At 41.6% G+C, this 14,084-nt stretch overlaps 1 protein-coding gene across 1 annotated transcript in view; it reads left to right on the top strand.

The window, feature by feature from the left end:
- The first annotated feature begins 813 nt into the window (after window positions 1–813).
- The window catches only part of LOC137641435 (kinetochore protein NDC80 homolog), a 71,193-nt gene continuing 57,922 nt past the window's right edge, over window positions 814–14,084 (top strand). Inside the window, exons 1-2 of the mRNA XM_068373973.1 lie at window positions 814–969; window positions 11,951–12,216. Of these exons, the coding sequence (XP_068230074.1) occupies window positions 11,957–12,216 (260 nt within the window). The 5' untranslated portion in view covers window positions 814–969; window positions 11,951–11,956. The remainder of the gene's footprint in view (window positions 970–11,950; window positions 12,217–14,084) is intronic.

Here is a 14,084-nt window from a genome sequence, read left to right as displayed (position 1 = left end):
TTCAGCAGAAAAGTGTTTTAAGTACTATTTATAATTTTAGATTATCTTATCTTTCTCATGTCTTTTACCAATGTTTTTTATTGCTTGGAATAATAATAATAATAATAATAATAATAATAATAATAATAATAATAGCCACGCCCCAGCAAGCACGCGTACACACACACACACACACGCGCGCGCGCGCGCACACACACACACACACACACACACGCAATTGAGGTGCTGTTACAGGGAGCAAGCTTAAACAGGATTTTTACGTGGGCGTCAAAGTCGTTACTAGTTTTTCTTTGAGAAAATAAAATGGCCGTTATTTAACATAAATGTAAATATCTTATAACAGAGGAAAATTTTTTATGACGTAATCTATATAATGAAAAAGCATTATTTCACCAAATTGTTACTAAAATATAGACAATACGAAAAAATCTTTCTTTTTAGTTTACGTAAATTCATATGCGACCGTTTTCTTTATTAAATGATTACGTTCATTACTCTCCAATAGGATTTAAAAAAAAAGTTACTGTATATCTATTATTATATTCTATTATACAATTTAATTTATATTTTGAATTTGAATAAAATAGCAGGAAAAAAACTAAAAATCTTTCTTTTTAGTTTATATATCCAGTAATAAACGTTCGTTTTCTTTGAGTTGCTCACATTCATTACTCGCCTTTACGATTTAAATATTCTTGGTACTGTATATATTCTTTTATTATATTATGAAATTATCATAGATTTTGAATAAAATAAAATAACAGGTTATGCAAAATAAATGTCTCTGTACGATTAAGTTTGACGTCTTGGCAAAAATAATTCAAGCAAAATCGAACGGTCAGCCATTTTCAAATGTGTAAACAAACTTTGTCAAGTAAAATAACAACAATAAACAGTGAAAATACGAGTGTTATAGAAGACCAACCCGTAATTTGACCATCTTGTTTTAACATCTACCACAATTTAAATGTAAGTATGCTGTAAATACTAAGAAATATTCCATAAGAGTCCTATAGGAAGGGAAATAGTTGATCGCATGGGTAGTTGCTTAGCGTAGCTTCGCCCGTGACTGGTATTTAAATTATTATTCTTAGCTTTAACCCAATGATTTATAGTCCGATATTGTAAGCTATTTATGCATTTTGGTCTTAAGCATTAGGGTAGGATATTTAGGATTAAAAATGATAATAACTTACGGTACAGTACATCTCGTTTAATAGATAAAGGCAAAATTAGGCAGTGGAACGCTGCCTATCTTAGGTGGTAAATATTTACCGTTACACAATATTTTTTATATAGGTAATAAAAGTGCTCCTGGTGTATTTATTGGTATTTAGGGAGCCTTTGTAGATAGTTGGGCTAGACAAGGTTAGTAATTACAATATTGGGGAAATATTTACTGAAGCACAATATTGCTAATGAAGAAAATAATGGGGGCCTTTGTATATTAGCGGCCAGTTCCTCCTGCGTACATAAGAATGGACACTAACCAACCTTAACTTACTCCTAACCTAACTTACAAGTCGTGTCCTTAGCTAATAACCCCCTGCGACCCTCCTTACACTGCCGTATTCTTATTTGTTACCATACATAAAGGTGGCCGCTGTCATACATACTCACCAATAATGGTGTATTTATAGGTACTTTGATGAACTGTTCTGATGCAAATAATTGGGGGGAAACCCATACACCCCAAGCGCATTTATACGTACGTCTATTCACCTGGCTAGTACAGTGGTAATGTGTCTGCCTAGCATTTGCATGGCAGCAGATCGATCCCAGCCTAGGACCGTGAGTTTAAGATTTTTACCGTGGAGGCCACTGCTCTGCTTGGGCACCACGGGGATTTGGCTTGTCCGGCTGACGTTCGTTAAGCATCTATTCTGATGAAACTGGAATTGAAACCAGACACCTTTAACCTTTTAACCATCAACTGCTTACTGGTTTTGCTCGGCCGTGGTCCTCTTAACTTGCAATTTAACAGTAACTTGTCCTAGCAAGCGGTACATATTGCTCTGCGTGTTAGCTGCATGAGCAAGTATTTTGGTTTACCAAAAAATGAAAAAACAGTGACCCAACTAACTGCCTACTTGGTAGGCCAATTTTTCTAGTTTTGATCTCTGAACTTTGTGTATGGTCAGAGAAAACTAGTTTTTGCACGGCCCCAAGCATCTCAAGGCTACCATACCCAGGATAAACGAGGCTAAGACAAAATGGTTCAGATTGAAATTAACTTGGTATTATTACAGTTTAAGCATTGGAAGGCTATTGAATATTTTCTTCTAACCATAAGCAACTTTTTTTTTACAAATAAAGTTTGGGCAATAAGCCTACCGTAATTACGCAAGTGGTGTACCGAAGGGCTCTCAAAAAGATAATACAACTGTGAGATTAGGAAGCAGCTGTGTGCAGGTTGTAGGGGCCAAAGTCTGTGAGGAGGAGTACCCAGTTATGTAAGGTGGGTGTGGCAAGTTAGGTTCTCAATCGTGAGTTCTGAAGTGCAATTTTTGATGTTCAGACTTTTTTCGTCCGACCGTTGAAACTTGAACTTTGGTTTCTTTTACAAACGTTGTCTTTATATCTCTGTAACCATTTGAAACAATTAAGACATAGCATAAATTATGTGCAAAATAGTAATACAGTACTGTTCTGACTTTTATACCAGTAATCTGAAGAAAAACCTCGCAATTGTTGATTAAACTTACTGTATAGAAATTATCATAGTGCCATATTTGTCATCAAGAGGGTATGTTATTACCAAAATACAGTGCAGTAATGAGAATATATTGACCATTGAATAGGTACGTTTAGGTGGTAGTTGTTTTGACCAGATCCCTTTGAAACATATCGATTAATGTCAGTGTAGACATGCACAAACCAGCCTATCTATATTTCTGAGCTAAACGGAAAATTACTGACATGTTTAATTAGTTAGGGGACCCCTGAAAATGAAATTTAATACCAAAAAAAAATTGTATTTGCATTATTCAAAGTTTCTGTATTTAATGTGTTCAAGCTGCAGAATCTTCTGATTCTTGGTACGTGGTCGCTTTGGTCCTGGGGATTGAAAGCAGGTTTAGTACACATAAATACAGTACGCTGTACCAGATTATACAGTATTCAAGAAACCACAACATCCACTGACAACTAGATACTGTACTAGCGGCTCTTGCATAGCTTTAAACTAATTATACAAAATACATCAAAGATAAAGTAAGGTATGGTGAGTTTGGAAGTTCCTTTCACTTTGGCAGCAAAAGAATAGTGAAGGATTATCTGTAAAATCTTAGGGCATGACCTGGGTAATCAGAAATCATATTGGTTTGATATAAAATGCCCACAGCATAAGCCCATCGTAATCTCTGAGCATTTAAGAACTACAGAACAGAGAGGTCTGTAGGCATAGGAAAGGCTTTGTGAAAATTTTCTATCCCCCCCAAAAAAAAATTGGTGATACATTACTGTAATTTCTAAATGGAAACACTTAGTTGATTAGGTACCATCTTTTTTGGACACTTCAGAATATAATGAACAACTTTTTTTCTTTATTATTTTTTTATATGATCTGTGTCTTGAGTTATGGGGCATGTATGTTGTTCTGTATATGATACTGCCCACATCATAACCTGGCACTGTATCTTTACTCATTGGGAGGCTTCGCCTTCCTGTAACCTCCACGTACTTAACCGGACCTAGGATGCCATGTTCTTATTTCTCATACATTGCTGAGCAGCATGTGGGTAAAGGAATTTCGAATTTTCTTTTATTATGTTCTTAGGCTCTCAGAAATGTACCATCACCGAGATGTTTACTGATATAGATTTTTAGGCTAATGATAAATCCAGACTTCCTTCCCATGGATCAATACAAGTTTGGTTACAGGGAAGGGTGAGAAAGCTAAGTATCTGTACTCTTCAGTCTACAAAAGATCTAAGTTATACAAATACAGTATTCACTTCTAATATTCAACTGATTTGTTTATGTAACCTTTATGTACTTTCACTTAAAAATTCCGTCTTGTGACAGGGAAACGTCGGTATCCCGTTGCACTGACCCTTCGGGGTCTCGCAGCACAGGTTACGCTGAGCCGCCTACCATAACAATGCTAAATTTAATGCCATAGCCCATTTTAGAATTGGACATGGTTCAGTCTAATGATATAACTAGGACTTCTGATTCTGGTGTTCAGGATACCAGATACAGTAACTTCTAATAAATCAATTAATTAATCTGATTTGGTGAAGGCAATGGTACCAGTCTATACTAAATACATAGATGAGTAATTCAAGGATTTGGAAGTGAAACAATGCCATAGTTAGAGGGTCCTAAGTCAGGTTAAGCTTGGCTACATCCCGGTATATAATAGTTTTACTTGTTATCCCATCTAAAAGCTTTGGTATCCTACTCTTCATTAACTCTTTTGGCTACAGCAAATACTTTAATGATTTTTTTTATTGATGATACGGTACATATCATAGGAATGAATGGCGAGCGATTGTGACGCAGTTCCGGTAGGCCCTGCTGCTTTCCCCGGTACCTTGGATGACCGCGGAGGTAGCAGCAGTAGGGGATTCAGTGTTATAAAGCTTCATCTGTGGTGGATAACGGGAAAGGGTGGGCTGTGGCACCCTAGCACTATCAGCCGAACTCAGTTTAGAGTCCCTTGTCAGGCTGGGAGGAACGTAGAGAGGAGAGGTCCCCTTTTTTGTTTCATTTGTTTGATGTTGGCTACCCCCCCAAAATTTGGGGAAGTGCCTTGGTATATGTATGTTTTTACATATAGAGTTAGCCATACCTTACAGACTGTACAGTCTATTAGTGACAAATTAAGCAAGATTATTCTAGTCCCTCTGATTTTCAATATTAATCTTACCCGATAATCATGTAGCTGTCAACTCCGTTGCCCGACAGAATTCTACGGAAGGGATACGCCAGCGATCGCTATACAAGAGGGGGGTGTACTCACAAGCGCCACCTGTGGCCAGGTACTGCAGTACTTCTTGTTGACACCACCTCAATTTTTCCTCTGTCGTGCCTCCGGCTAGACCTACATGGATACGCTGTTGATTCTGGAGTTTTTTGCTCACGATTTGGTGATGTATTTGCTCTAGAGTTTAGCTTTCGCTATTCAGGAAGTTTTATCATTAGCTTAGCTAGCTTTTGGAATTAATTTGATTAATTTTGGTGACGAAGAGAGTATGAACTCTCTTTCACTTTTAAATGGCCGACCCTTCCCTTAGACGGAAGTGTTGGTGTCTAAGAGAGTATAGACTCTCTTTCTTAATTTTGCTTAACAAAAGTTATAGATTTATTTTATATCTCTCCGCCTTTTATAGGCCTCTTCGATTAACTTCCTTTTATTATAAACTTATTAAAATTAATTTTTATATTTGTTTATATTCGACCTTTCCTAATAGTAGGCGGTCTTTTCTTGGTACCGAAGTTAATTAACATTGAGCCCGTCATTTCGGTTTTACCTGTTAACATATTATGCTATTTTAATGTTTTTGAAAGAATTTCTTTGATAGTCTCGTACTGTTTTCAAAGTTGAACTAACGTTTTGTTTTGTCTCTGCAGTTGTTGACGTTCAGAACGTTCAACTTGCGCTCTATCGTTACGATAGAGAGAGAATTTTCACGGTGTCACGTTGCAGTAAGAGTAACCGTTTCTAGCGTTTTGTTCATTCTTTCTTAGCTTAATGGTTTTAATTCTAATAAAGGAACTTTTTATTTGGGAAATATTTCAGTTTTTTTCCTTTAACAATAATATGTTTTAACGATATATATGATTGGGCTCTTCTCTCAGGTTCTAAGTCAAGAGAGAGAGAGAGAGAGAGATAGAGACGGAGGAAGAGAGAGCTGGATAAACGTTTCGTTCAAGCGAGTAACGTTGTTATCGTTTTTGCTCTTCTCCCTAGTCTCTTTAGGGGAAGAAGGTAAACGTTTCTAGAGTTTTATTCTTGTTCTCAAGCTTTATGCGGTGAGAGATTTTAAACGTAGTTTATTTGATCTAGTGTTTAGTCTCTTTCCAGCCACTGAATTATTTATCTTTCATTAGATTTTTCTGTTACATTGTAATTCTGTTTTCGCAATTACTAACTTTTAAGGAAGGATAGAATTGCGTGTTTCAGGTACAAACCACTTAAAGTTTCGAGTTCAGTGAAATAAGTGCAAACAGAAAATCAAAAGTGATAAGTGATTAGCGCAAAGTGTGTCAGTGTTGTGCGTGAGGGTACTTCTGTGCGTGCCAGTCGTCCTCCCAGTCCGGGACCTCTTGCAAGCTCCCAAGCCCAGGGGAGAAGCAATGTCGAAGGGCAAAAGGGTTCGGCAGGCCTTGATCGGCGCACAGAAGTATCCTCGGTGGTTGCGGGCGTGTCTTACAGAGACCGTCACTCCCACCCGCAGACGATTGAGCCCTTATTTTGCTCGTCTGCAGAAGAAATTTCGGGGAGAAAACGCTGGACTCAGGTCTCAAGACCTCTTAAACGTAAAGTCCAGACCTCTAGAGTTCAACAACCCGGATGCAGTCATTGGGTTAGCTCTGACTCTCCGCAGTCATCAGGTGACTGCACACCTCCTAAGAGAGGTAAGGCGATGCCTCAACAGACCTCATCTTCTGTTAAGGCTTTGCCTCAACAGACCTTATCGTCTGTTGATCCCAAGATGACTTTGCTGCAGTCCATGCAGTCGCAGCTTGCGGTCTTAATGCGTGAGTTTCAGGCTGAGAAGGTTACACCTCCTCCTGCGAGCGCTCCGCCTCACCGCAGTCCAGTCTGCCAGGCGTACGAAGTTGAGGTTCCTCAAGCTACCTTACCGCGTTCGGAGTTGCCAGTTACCAGCGTTGTGCAGCAACCTCAACCTTCCTTAAGGCAACCTCAACAATGGGAGCAGGAGTCTTATGCCTTGAGGCAAGATTTTCTTGCAGTTAGACCATCTTCGAGGCAACAACCTCTTGAGGTACGACAACCTCTACCATCCTTGAGGCAGCCACCTCAGCTCTCGCAGCTGCTACCTCAACTTTCCTCAAGGCGAGAGCCTCAACTCTTGAGGCTAGCTCCTCAGGAACCTCAACTCGTGAGACAGGAACTGCGTTCTGCGCAGCCGCTACCTCAACTCTCGCAGCTCATACCTCAAGAACCTCAACTCGTGAGTCAAGAGCCTCTCTCTGCGCAGCCACCTCAACCCTTGAGGCAAGCGCAACTCTTGAGGCAGGAACCTCATGCTATGAGTCAGCCACCTCAACGCATGCATCTGCCACTTTCTCCTCAACTTGAGCCTCTTCCCATTCAACTTTGAAATAACAAATGACAATAATAACACCTCATTACTTTCATAACTTGCATTTGTAATCATATACATGTATGCCTACACAAACATTATGATAATGGAGGTTATTCGTATTACTTAAATAAAAAAATATATATGTATTCCTTGCAATATATTTTTAACAAAATCGCCAAATATGGCAAAAATATCTTCAAAACAAAAATGAATCATGAGTTATGAATGTAATGTAAATATTATGTTGATATTAAAACCCCATGCAAGCATGCATGAAGTAATGCAGTGTTGCCAACAGAGCGAGTTTCCCTTTCCAGAGGTGAAGTAGATTATAGTACGTATATTTAGTGCAGCTTAATTCTACGATTATCATGCCGGCTATCAAATTCATCAACAAAACAGTCTAAATCAATTCCCTCGGCACGTGCACTTTCAATGGACAGTAATGCGATATTACTCAATCTAGCACTGGTCATGGAATTTCTGAGAAATGTTACACGCCATGCAACATGCTCTGCTTACCTTACAGCATGCTCTACATACAGCATGCTCTGCATACAGCATGCTCTGCATACCTTACCGCATGCTTCTCAGTCACACATCTTTGGTTGTTGCCAACTCACTAGACTGTCAAGCAGTTTCATAACGTTGCCTTCTAGTCTGCTGCTTTTGCACCAGTGAAACCCTCACTGAGAGAACTTAGCTTTTCTCGGATATGGTCCCTGTAGATGAGAAAGTGCTTTTCTCCCTCCTTCTGATATTCCCTTGAGGACTCTGTCATTTGGAGAGGAGCCTTTAGCTGCGTAGCCTCCTATGGACTTTTATTTAAGCATAACATGCTTCCAGGGAAGGTAATGGTTCCACTTCAGTCGCTAACCCCGTCTGTTACCACACCTGCTCCCATAGACCTTGAGCTGTGTTGCAAGACATGCAGTCCAAGCTTAGTCCTTGTTAGAGGATTTTTTGTTTACGGAGTCAGTGTGTCACTGGGAAGACGTTCAACAACCAGCAGAAGTGACTTGTTGTGACGCAGTGCGGCAACCTCAGCAACCCGATAAGGAGTTGTCTGTACGACCCAGACAGTCTAGACAGCTTCGGGTTGTCACTGTACTTCCTCGCTTCCCCATGGTTGACAGTTCACAGACTGTGCAGCAGTACCATCATCTTGTGTCCGGCTCCGTCAGACGACTGGCTTTTAAGAGCTCCCACAAGTCGTCGCTGTCTGGAGATTCTCAGATGGACTATGGATCTGACCAAGGAACTGGGCCTCCTGGTCAATTTTGAGGAGTCTCAGCTCGTCCCATCCCAGACCATTGTCTACCTGGGTATGGATCTTCAGAGTCGAGCTTTTCGGGCTTTTCCGTCGGCCCCAAGGATCTTCCAAGCCCTAGAATGCATCCAGAGCATGCTGAGAAGGAACCGATGCTCAGTCAGGTAGTGGATGAGTCTAACAGGGACACTTTCATCGCTGGCCCTGTTCATCGTGTTAGGGAGACTCCACCTCCCCCCCCTTCAGTATCATCTAGCTGCTCACTGGATAAAGGACATGACGCTAGAGACGGTCTCAGTTCCTGTTTCCGAAGAGAGGAGGTCTTCTCTCGCGTGGTGTAAGAACAGCTTTCTTCTCAAGGAAGTCTACCTTTGGCTGTTCAGAAACCCGACCGCCGTCTCCTCTCGGACGCATCAGACACGGGCTGGGGTGCGACTTTGGACGGACAGGAATGCTCGGGAACATGGAATCAGGAGCAAAGGACACTTCACATCAATTGCAAGGAGTTGTTGGCGGTTCTTCTGGCCTTGATAAACTTCAAGTCCCTCCAGCTTAACAAGGTGGTGGAGGTGGACTCTGACAACACCACAGCCCTGGCTTACATCTTCAAGCAGGGAGGGACTCTTTCGTGGAAGTTGTTCTAGATCGCAAGGGACCTCCTCATCTGGTCTAAAGATCGAAAGCTCACGCTGGTAACGAGGTTCATTCAGGGCGGTATGAATGTCATGGCAGATCGCCTCAGCCGGAAGGGTCAGGTCATCCCCACAGAGTGGACCCTTCACAAGAATGTTTGCAGCAGACTTTGGGCCCTGTGGGGTCAGCCAACCATAGCTCTGTTCGCTACCTCGATAACCTAGAGACTCCTATTGTATTGTTCTCCGATTCCAGACCCAGCAGCAGTTCACGTGGATGCTTTTCTGCTGGATTGGTCACATCTCGACCTGTATGCATTCCCGCCGTTCAAGATTGTCAACAGGGTACTTCAGAAGTTCTCCTCTCGCAAAGGGACACGGCTGACGTTGGTTGGCTCCGCTCTGGCCCGCGAGAGAATGGTTCATAGAGGTATTGCAATGGCTGGTCGACATTCCCAGGACTCTTCCTCTAGGAGTGAACCTTCTACGTCAACCTCACGTAAAGAAGGTACACCCAAACCTCCACGCTCTACGTCTGACTGCCTTCAGACTTTCGAAAGACTCTCAAGAGCTAGGGGCTTTTCGAAGGAGGCTGCCAGAGCGATTGCCAGAGCAAGGAGAACATCCACTCTCAGAATCTATCAGTCTCAAGGGGAAGTCTTCCGTAGCTGGTACAAGACCAATGCAGTTTCCTCAACCAGTACCACTGTAACCCAGATTGCTGACTTCCTGTTACATCTAAGGAAAGTAAGATCCCTTTCAGCTTCTACGATCAAGGGTTACAGAAGTATGTTGGCAGCGGTTTTCCGCCACAGAGGCTTGGATCTTTCCACCAACAAAGATCTACAGGACCTCCCTAGGTCTTTTGAGACCTCAAAGGAACGTCGGTTGTCCACTCCAGGCTGGAATCTAGACGTGGTCCTAAGGTTCCTTATGTCATCAAGATTTGAACCTCTCCAATCAGCCTCTTTTTAGGACCTCACATTAAAAACTCTTTTCCTCGTGTGCTTGACAACAGCTAAAAGAGTAAGTGAGATCCACGCCTTCAGCAGGATCATTGTTTTCACATCTGAAACGGCTACATGTTCCTTGCAGCTCGGTTTTTGCTAAACGAGCTTCCTTCACGTCCTTGGCCTAAGTCGTTCGAGATCCCAAGCCTGTCCAACTTGGTGGGGAATGAACTGGAGAGAGTACTTTGCCCAGTTAGAGCTCTTAGGTACTATCTAAAAAGGTCTTAACCTTTACGAGGACAATCAGAAGCCTTATGGTGTGCTATCAAGAAACCTTCTTTTCCAAGGTCTAAGAACTCAGTTTCTTACTATTCAGGCTTCTGATTAGGGAAGCACATTCTCATCTGAAGGAAGAAGACCTTGCTTTGCTGAAGGTAAGGACACATGAAGTGAGAGCTGTGGCTACTTCAGTGGCCTTCAAACAGAACCGTTCTCTGCAGAGTGTTATGGATGCAACCTATTGGAGAAGCAAGTCAGTGTTCGCATCATTCTATCTCAAAGATGTCCAGTCTCTTTACGAGTACTGCTACACCCTGGGACCATTCGTAGCAACGAATGCAGTAGTAGGCGGGGGCTCAGCCACTACATTCCCATAATCCCATGACCTTTTAACCTTTCTCTTGAATACTTTTTATGGGTTGTACGGTCGGCTAAGAAGCCTTCCACATCCTTGTTGATTTGGCGGGTGGTCAATTCTTTCTTGAGAAGCGCCGAGGTTAAAGGTTGTGATGAGGTCCTTTAGTATGGGTTGCAGCCCTTGATACTTCAGCACCTTAGAGTTGTTCAGCCTCCTAAGAGGAACGCTGCGCTCAGTAAGGAAGACGAACTTATTTAAGGCAGAGTAATGGCTCAAGTCGACTTCCTTACCAGGTACTTATAATTTCATTGTTATTTTGAATAACTGATAATATGAAATACGGGATACTTAGCTTCTTGATATACATGTACACTGGTTTTCACCCACCTCCCTGGGTGTGAATCAGCTACATGATTATCGGGTAAGATTAATATTGAAAAAAGTTATTTTCATTAGTAAAATAAATTTTTGAATATACTTACCCGATAATCATGATTTAATTGACCCACCCTTCCTCCCCATAGAACCAGTGGACCGAGGAAAAATTGAGGTGGTGTCAACAAGAAGTACTGCAGTACCTGGCCACAGGTGGCGCTTGTGAGTACACCCCCCTCTTGTATAGCGATCGCTGGCGTATCCCTTCCGTAGAATTCTGTCGGGCAACGGAATTGACAGCTACATGATTATCGGGTAAGTATATTCAAAAATTTATTTTACTAATGAAAATAACATTTTTCAGATAGGATATACCGGTACTCTATTTGCAAATGCCATTTAGATTATATTGCCTATTGCTAATCAATTGATGTTTATGCAGTTTATTAATCAGGTGAATTTATACCTATAGTGTACGGACAAAATGATTATGATGATGATACAGACAAAAACTTGAGAGGGTACATTTGGACAAAATAGATACAGTATGTTAAAAATGCATCTTCTGAGGAAAGGAAGTGTATGTTCATGATAATTTTTAATGTTTGGTCACTTGATTTTGTACAGTTTTAATGTTTTTCATATTTTTGGTAAATTCAAGGATATACTGTTTGAGTATGTTTGTTTATTTTCTGGGTTTTATCTCAAACATAAGTTTAGTATACGGTACATTACATAAAAAAATATTAAAAGTACATTTTCTAAAAACATATGTGACCCATATCTCACGTAGTTTGTTATTACAGGTGAAGATGAGGCGGTCAAATTTTGGATCTAATTCTGTCCAACGGCAGAATGTCCTCAAGCCAAGGAACACTGATATGACCCCGAATGGGCGGCTTAGTTCTGGACTGAGGAAATTAAGAGGGAGCACAGAAGGTAATAGTCGTCTGTCACAAGCAAGTGGCCGTACCACCCCGGCACGAAGCAACATTCCAAGATACACGCCTGTCCGCAGTCATGGGCCTTCGAGTAATAATTTGGTCCCACCAGCTCCGTCTAGTGCTAGCAGGTAAGTTGTAACTGTCTGCAGTTTGGACTTGATTAGCAATTTAATTAAATGGTTGAGTATGTTAGTGACTAATAGCACTTCTTTGTGACTACATTAACGTGAATCATAAGCAATGGATTTGTATTATGAAATATTTATTCCTATGTGACTATAAACTTCCGAGTCATTTACTGTATATTGGTTTACTCCTATGTCAATTTCTATGACCAGCATTAAAGAAAAGAGGGGTTCAGTTGCTAACTTTAATAGGTTACTAAGCAACTCTGCTGCGGGGTAGTGCTACTTATTGTGGCAAGGCAAGCTCCACTTCTTTCCTGGTTGTTCTGACAAGAGGTTGTCTTCTCTTGCCGCTCCACGATCACGACTCACTCCCCACTGGATTACTCTTGCAGTGCTTTATGTTCTCTGTGTGAGCCTTATGTATAGTGTTTCTCGTGTAATGCAGACTTGTCCCGGTTGCGATGATTGCCCATGTGGCAATTTCATGAGTCGGGTCTAGATAGATCTGCATCCCCTTGGCCCGTCATGTCGTGTTAAGAGCTGTTCCATATACTGTACTCCATGTTGTGAATCTTGTACGGAGTGGGCGTCCTCCCAGTGTGAGAAAGATAAGAAACTAGCTAAAAGAGATCACTCTCCTTCCTCGTCGTCTTCTGTTGACAGTAAGAGACGCAAGCTCTTTTTTGCGACAGCCGATATTCCCCACCCCGTTCCTCCTTTTCTGGAGCCCTCAAGGACTCTGGTAACTGAGGATGACGAGCATGATTTGATTACTTTGCATATTGATAACTTTACTAATGTATTATCGCCCCATAGGCCTAGAGATCACGACTCATCCACAGAGACTGATCCAGTCCCAGCGGCTAGTGCATGATTACACTGATTTACACAGATCTCCAACACTTCCCAATAGTATGCTTAGTGGTAAGCCCTTTATGGCAGAGTTCCAGAAGGATAACTTTTCGCTTATTGAGGTTTCACCCTTGAAAGCATCAAAATTCTCTCCTCATTCCTATGCGAGAATGCCACACTCGAGCTGAGAGTGCCATTTCCCCACGTATGAAGGCAGACCTTTTGGAAGGTCCTTATCTTTCTCCCACTCGTTCTTAGGAGTTTGGCATGCCTCATATGCCCCGGCGGTCCTCCGTATTGCTCTTCTTTTCAGAATTCTCTGAGATTGTCCTAGAATTCCTCTACCACTTATGTTGACGCTGTTCGGACCTCCTCTGGAGTGTCCACATCTCGGATTTTGATTTGACCTAATTGTCAGAGCATAATCACGACATCCCCTTCCAAGTAGCCATTGTAGAATGGTAAAGTCATAATTGTTTCTACTAACACATCTGCACCGTGGATGTCAACATTGCGTATCACTGTACCACAACGTACACAAGCTAACACGTCTGTATGCGCCTACATCACTGCTCGTGCTGTCCCAGAAAACGCTGCTATTACAGTGCATGAGCGTATTCTTCCACACAATGACTATGGCATCATTCCGTATCGTAGATATGCACGACCTGGCCGTGCTATCCCTATCCAAGCACGTAGATGTGTTGATATTTCTCATGATTATGTTGCCACGCCAACCCATGTTGACTTGCCAGGTAGCCTCTACCTTGAGAATTCTTTTAGGTGTACCTCATTAGGATCCTTCACATCCAACCCTGAAATGTTACAACAATGACAGGCCTACTATTTAGCCACAGTTTACACAAGCTAATAATTTGCCTATTGCTCATTTTGCTTCAGAGTTTACCCGTTCTTCGGAACAATCAAAATCTTCTTTTTCAGATATTCTTTATTTCAGGACCAGGAGAGGAAAAAGGCACCGGAGCCAAGTCTTCTGGCACTGTTCCTGAGTCAGA

The sequence above is a fragment of the Palaemon carinicauda genome, chromosome 5 (genome assembly GCF_036898095.1).
Source record: "Palaemon carinicauda isolate YSFRI2023 chromosome 5, ASM3689809v2, whole genome shotgun sequence".
Taxonomy (NCBI): Eukaryota; Metazoa; Arthropoda; class Malacostraca; order Decapoda; family Palaemonidae; genus Palaemon; species Palaemon carinicauda.
The sequence above is the reverse complement of the archived record's forward strand: the minus strand, read 5'-3'. Positions and strand labels throughout refer to the sequence as shown.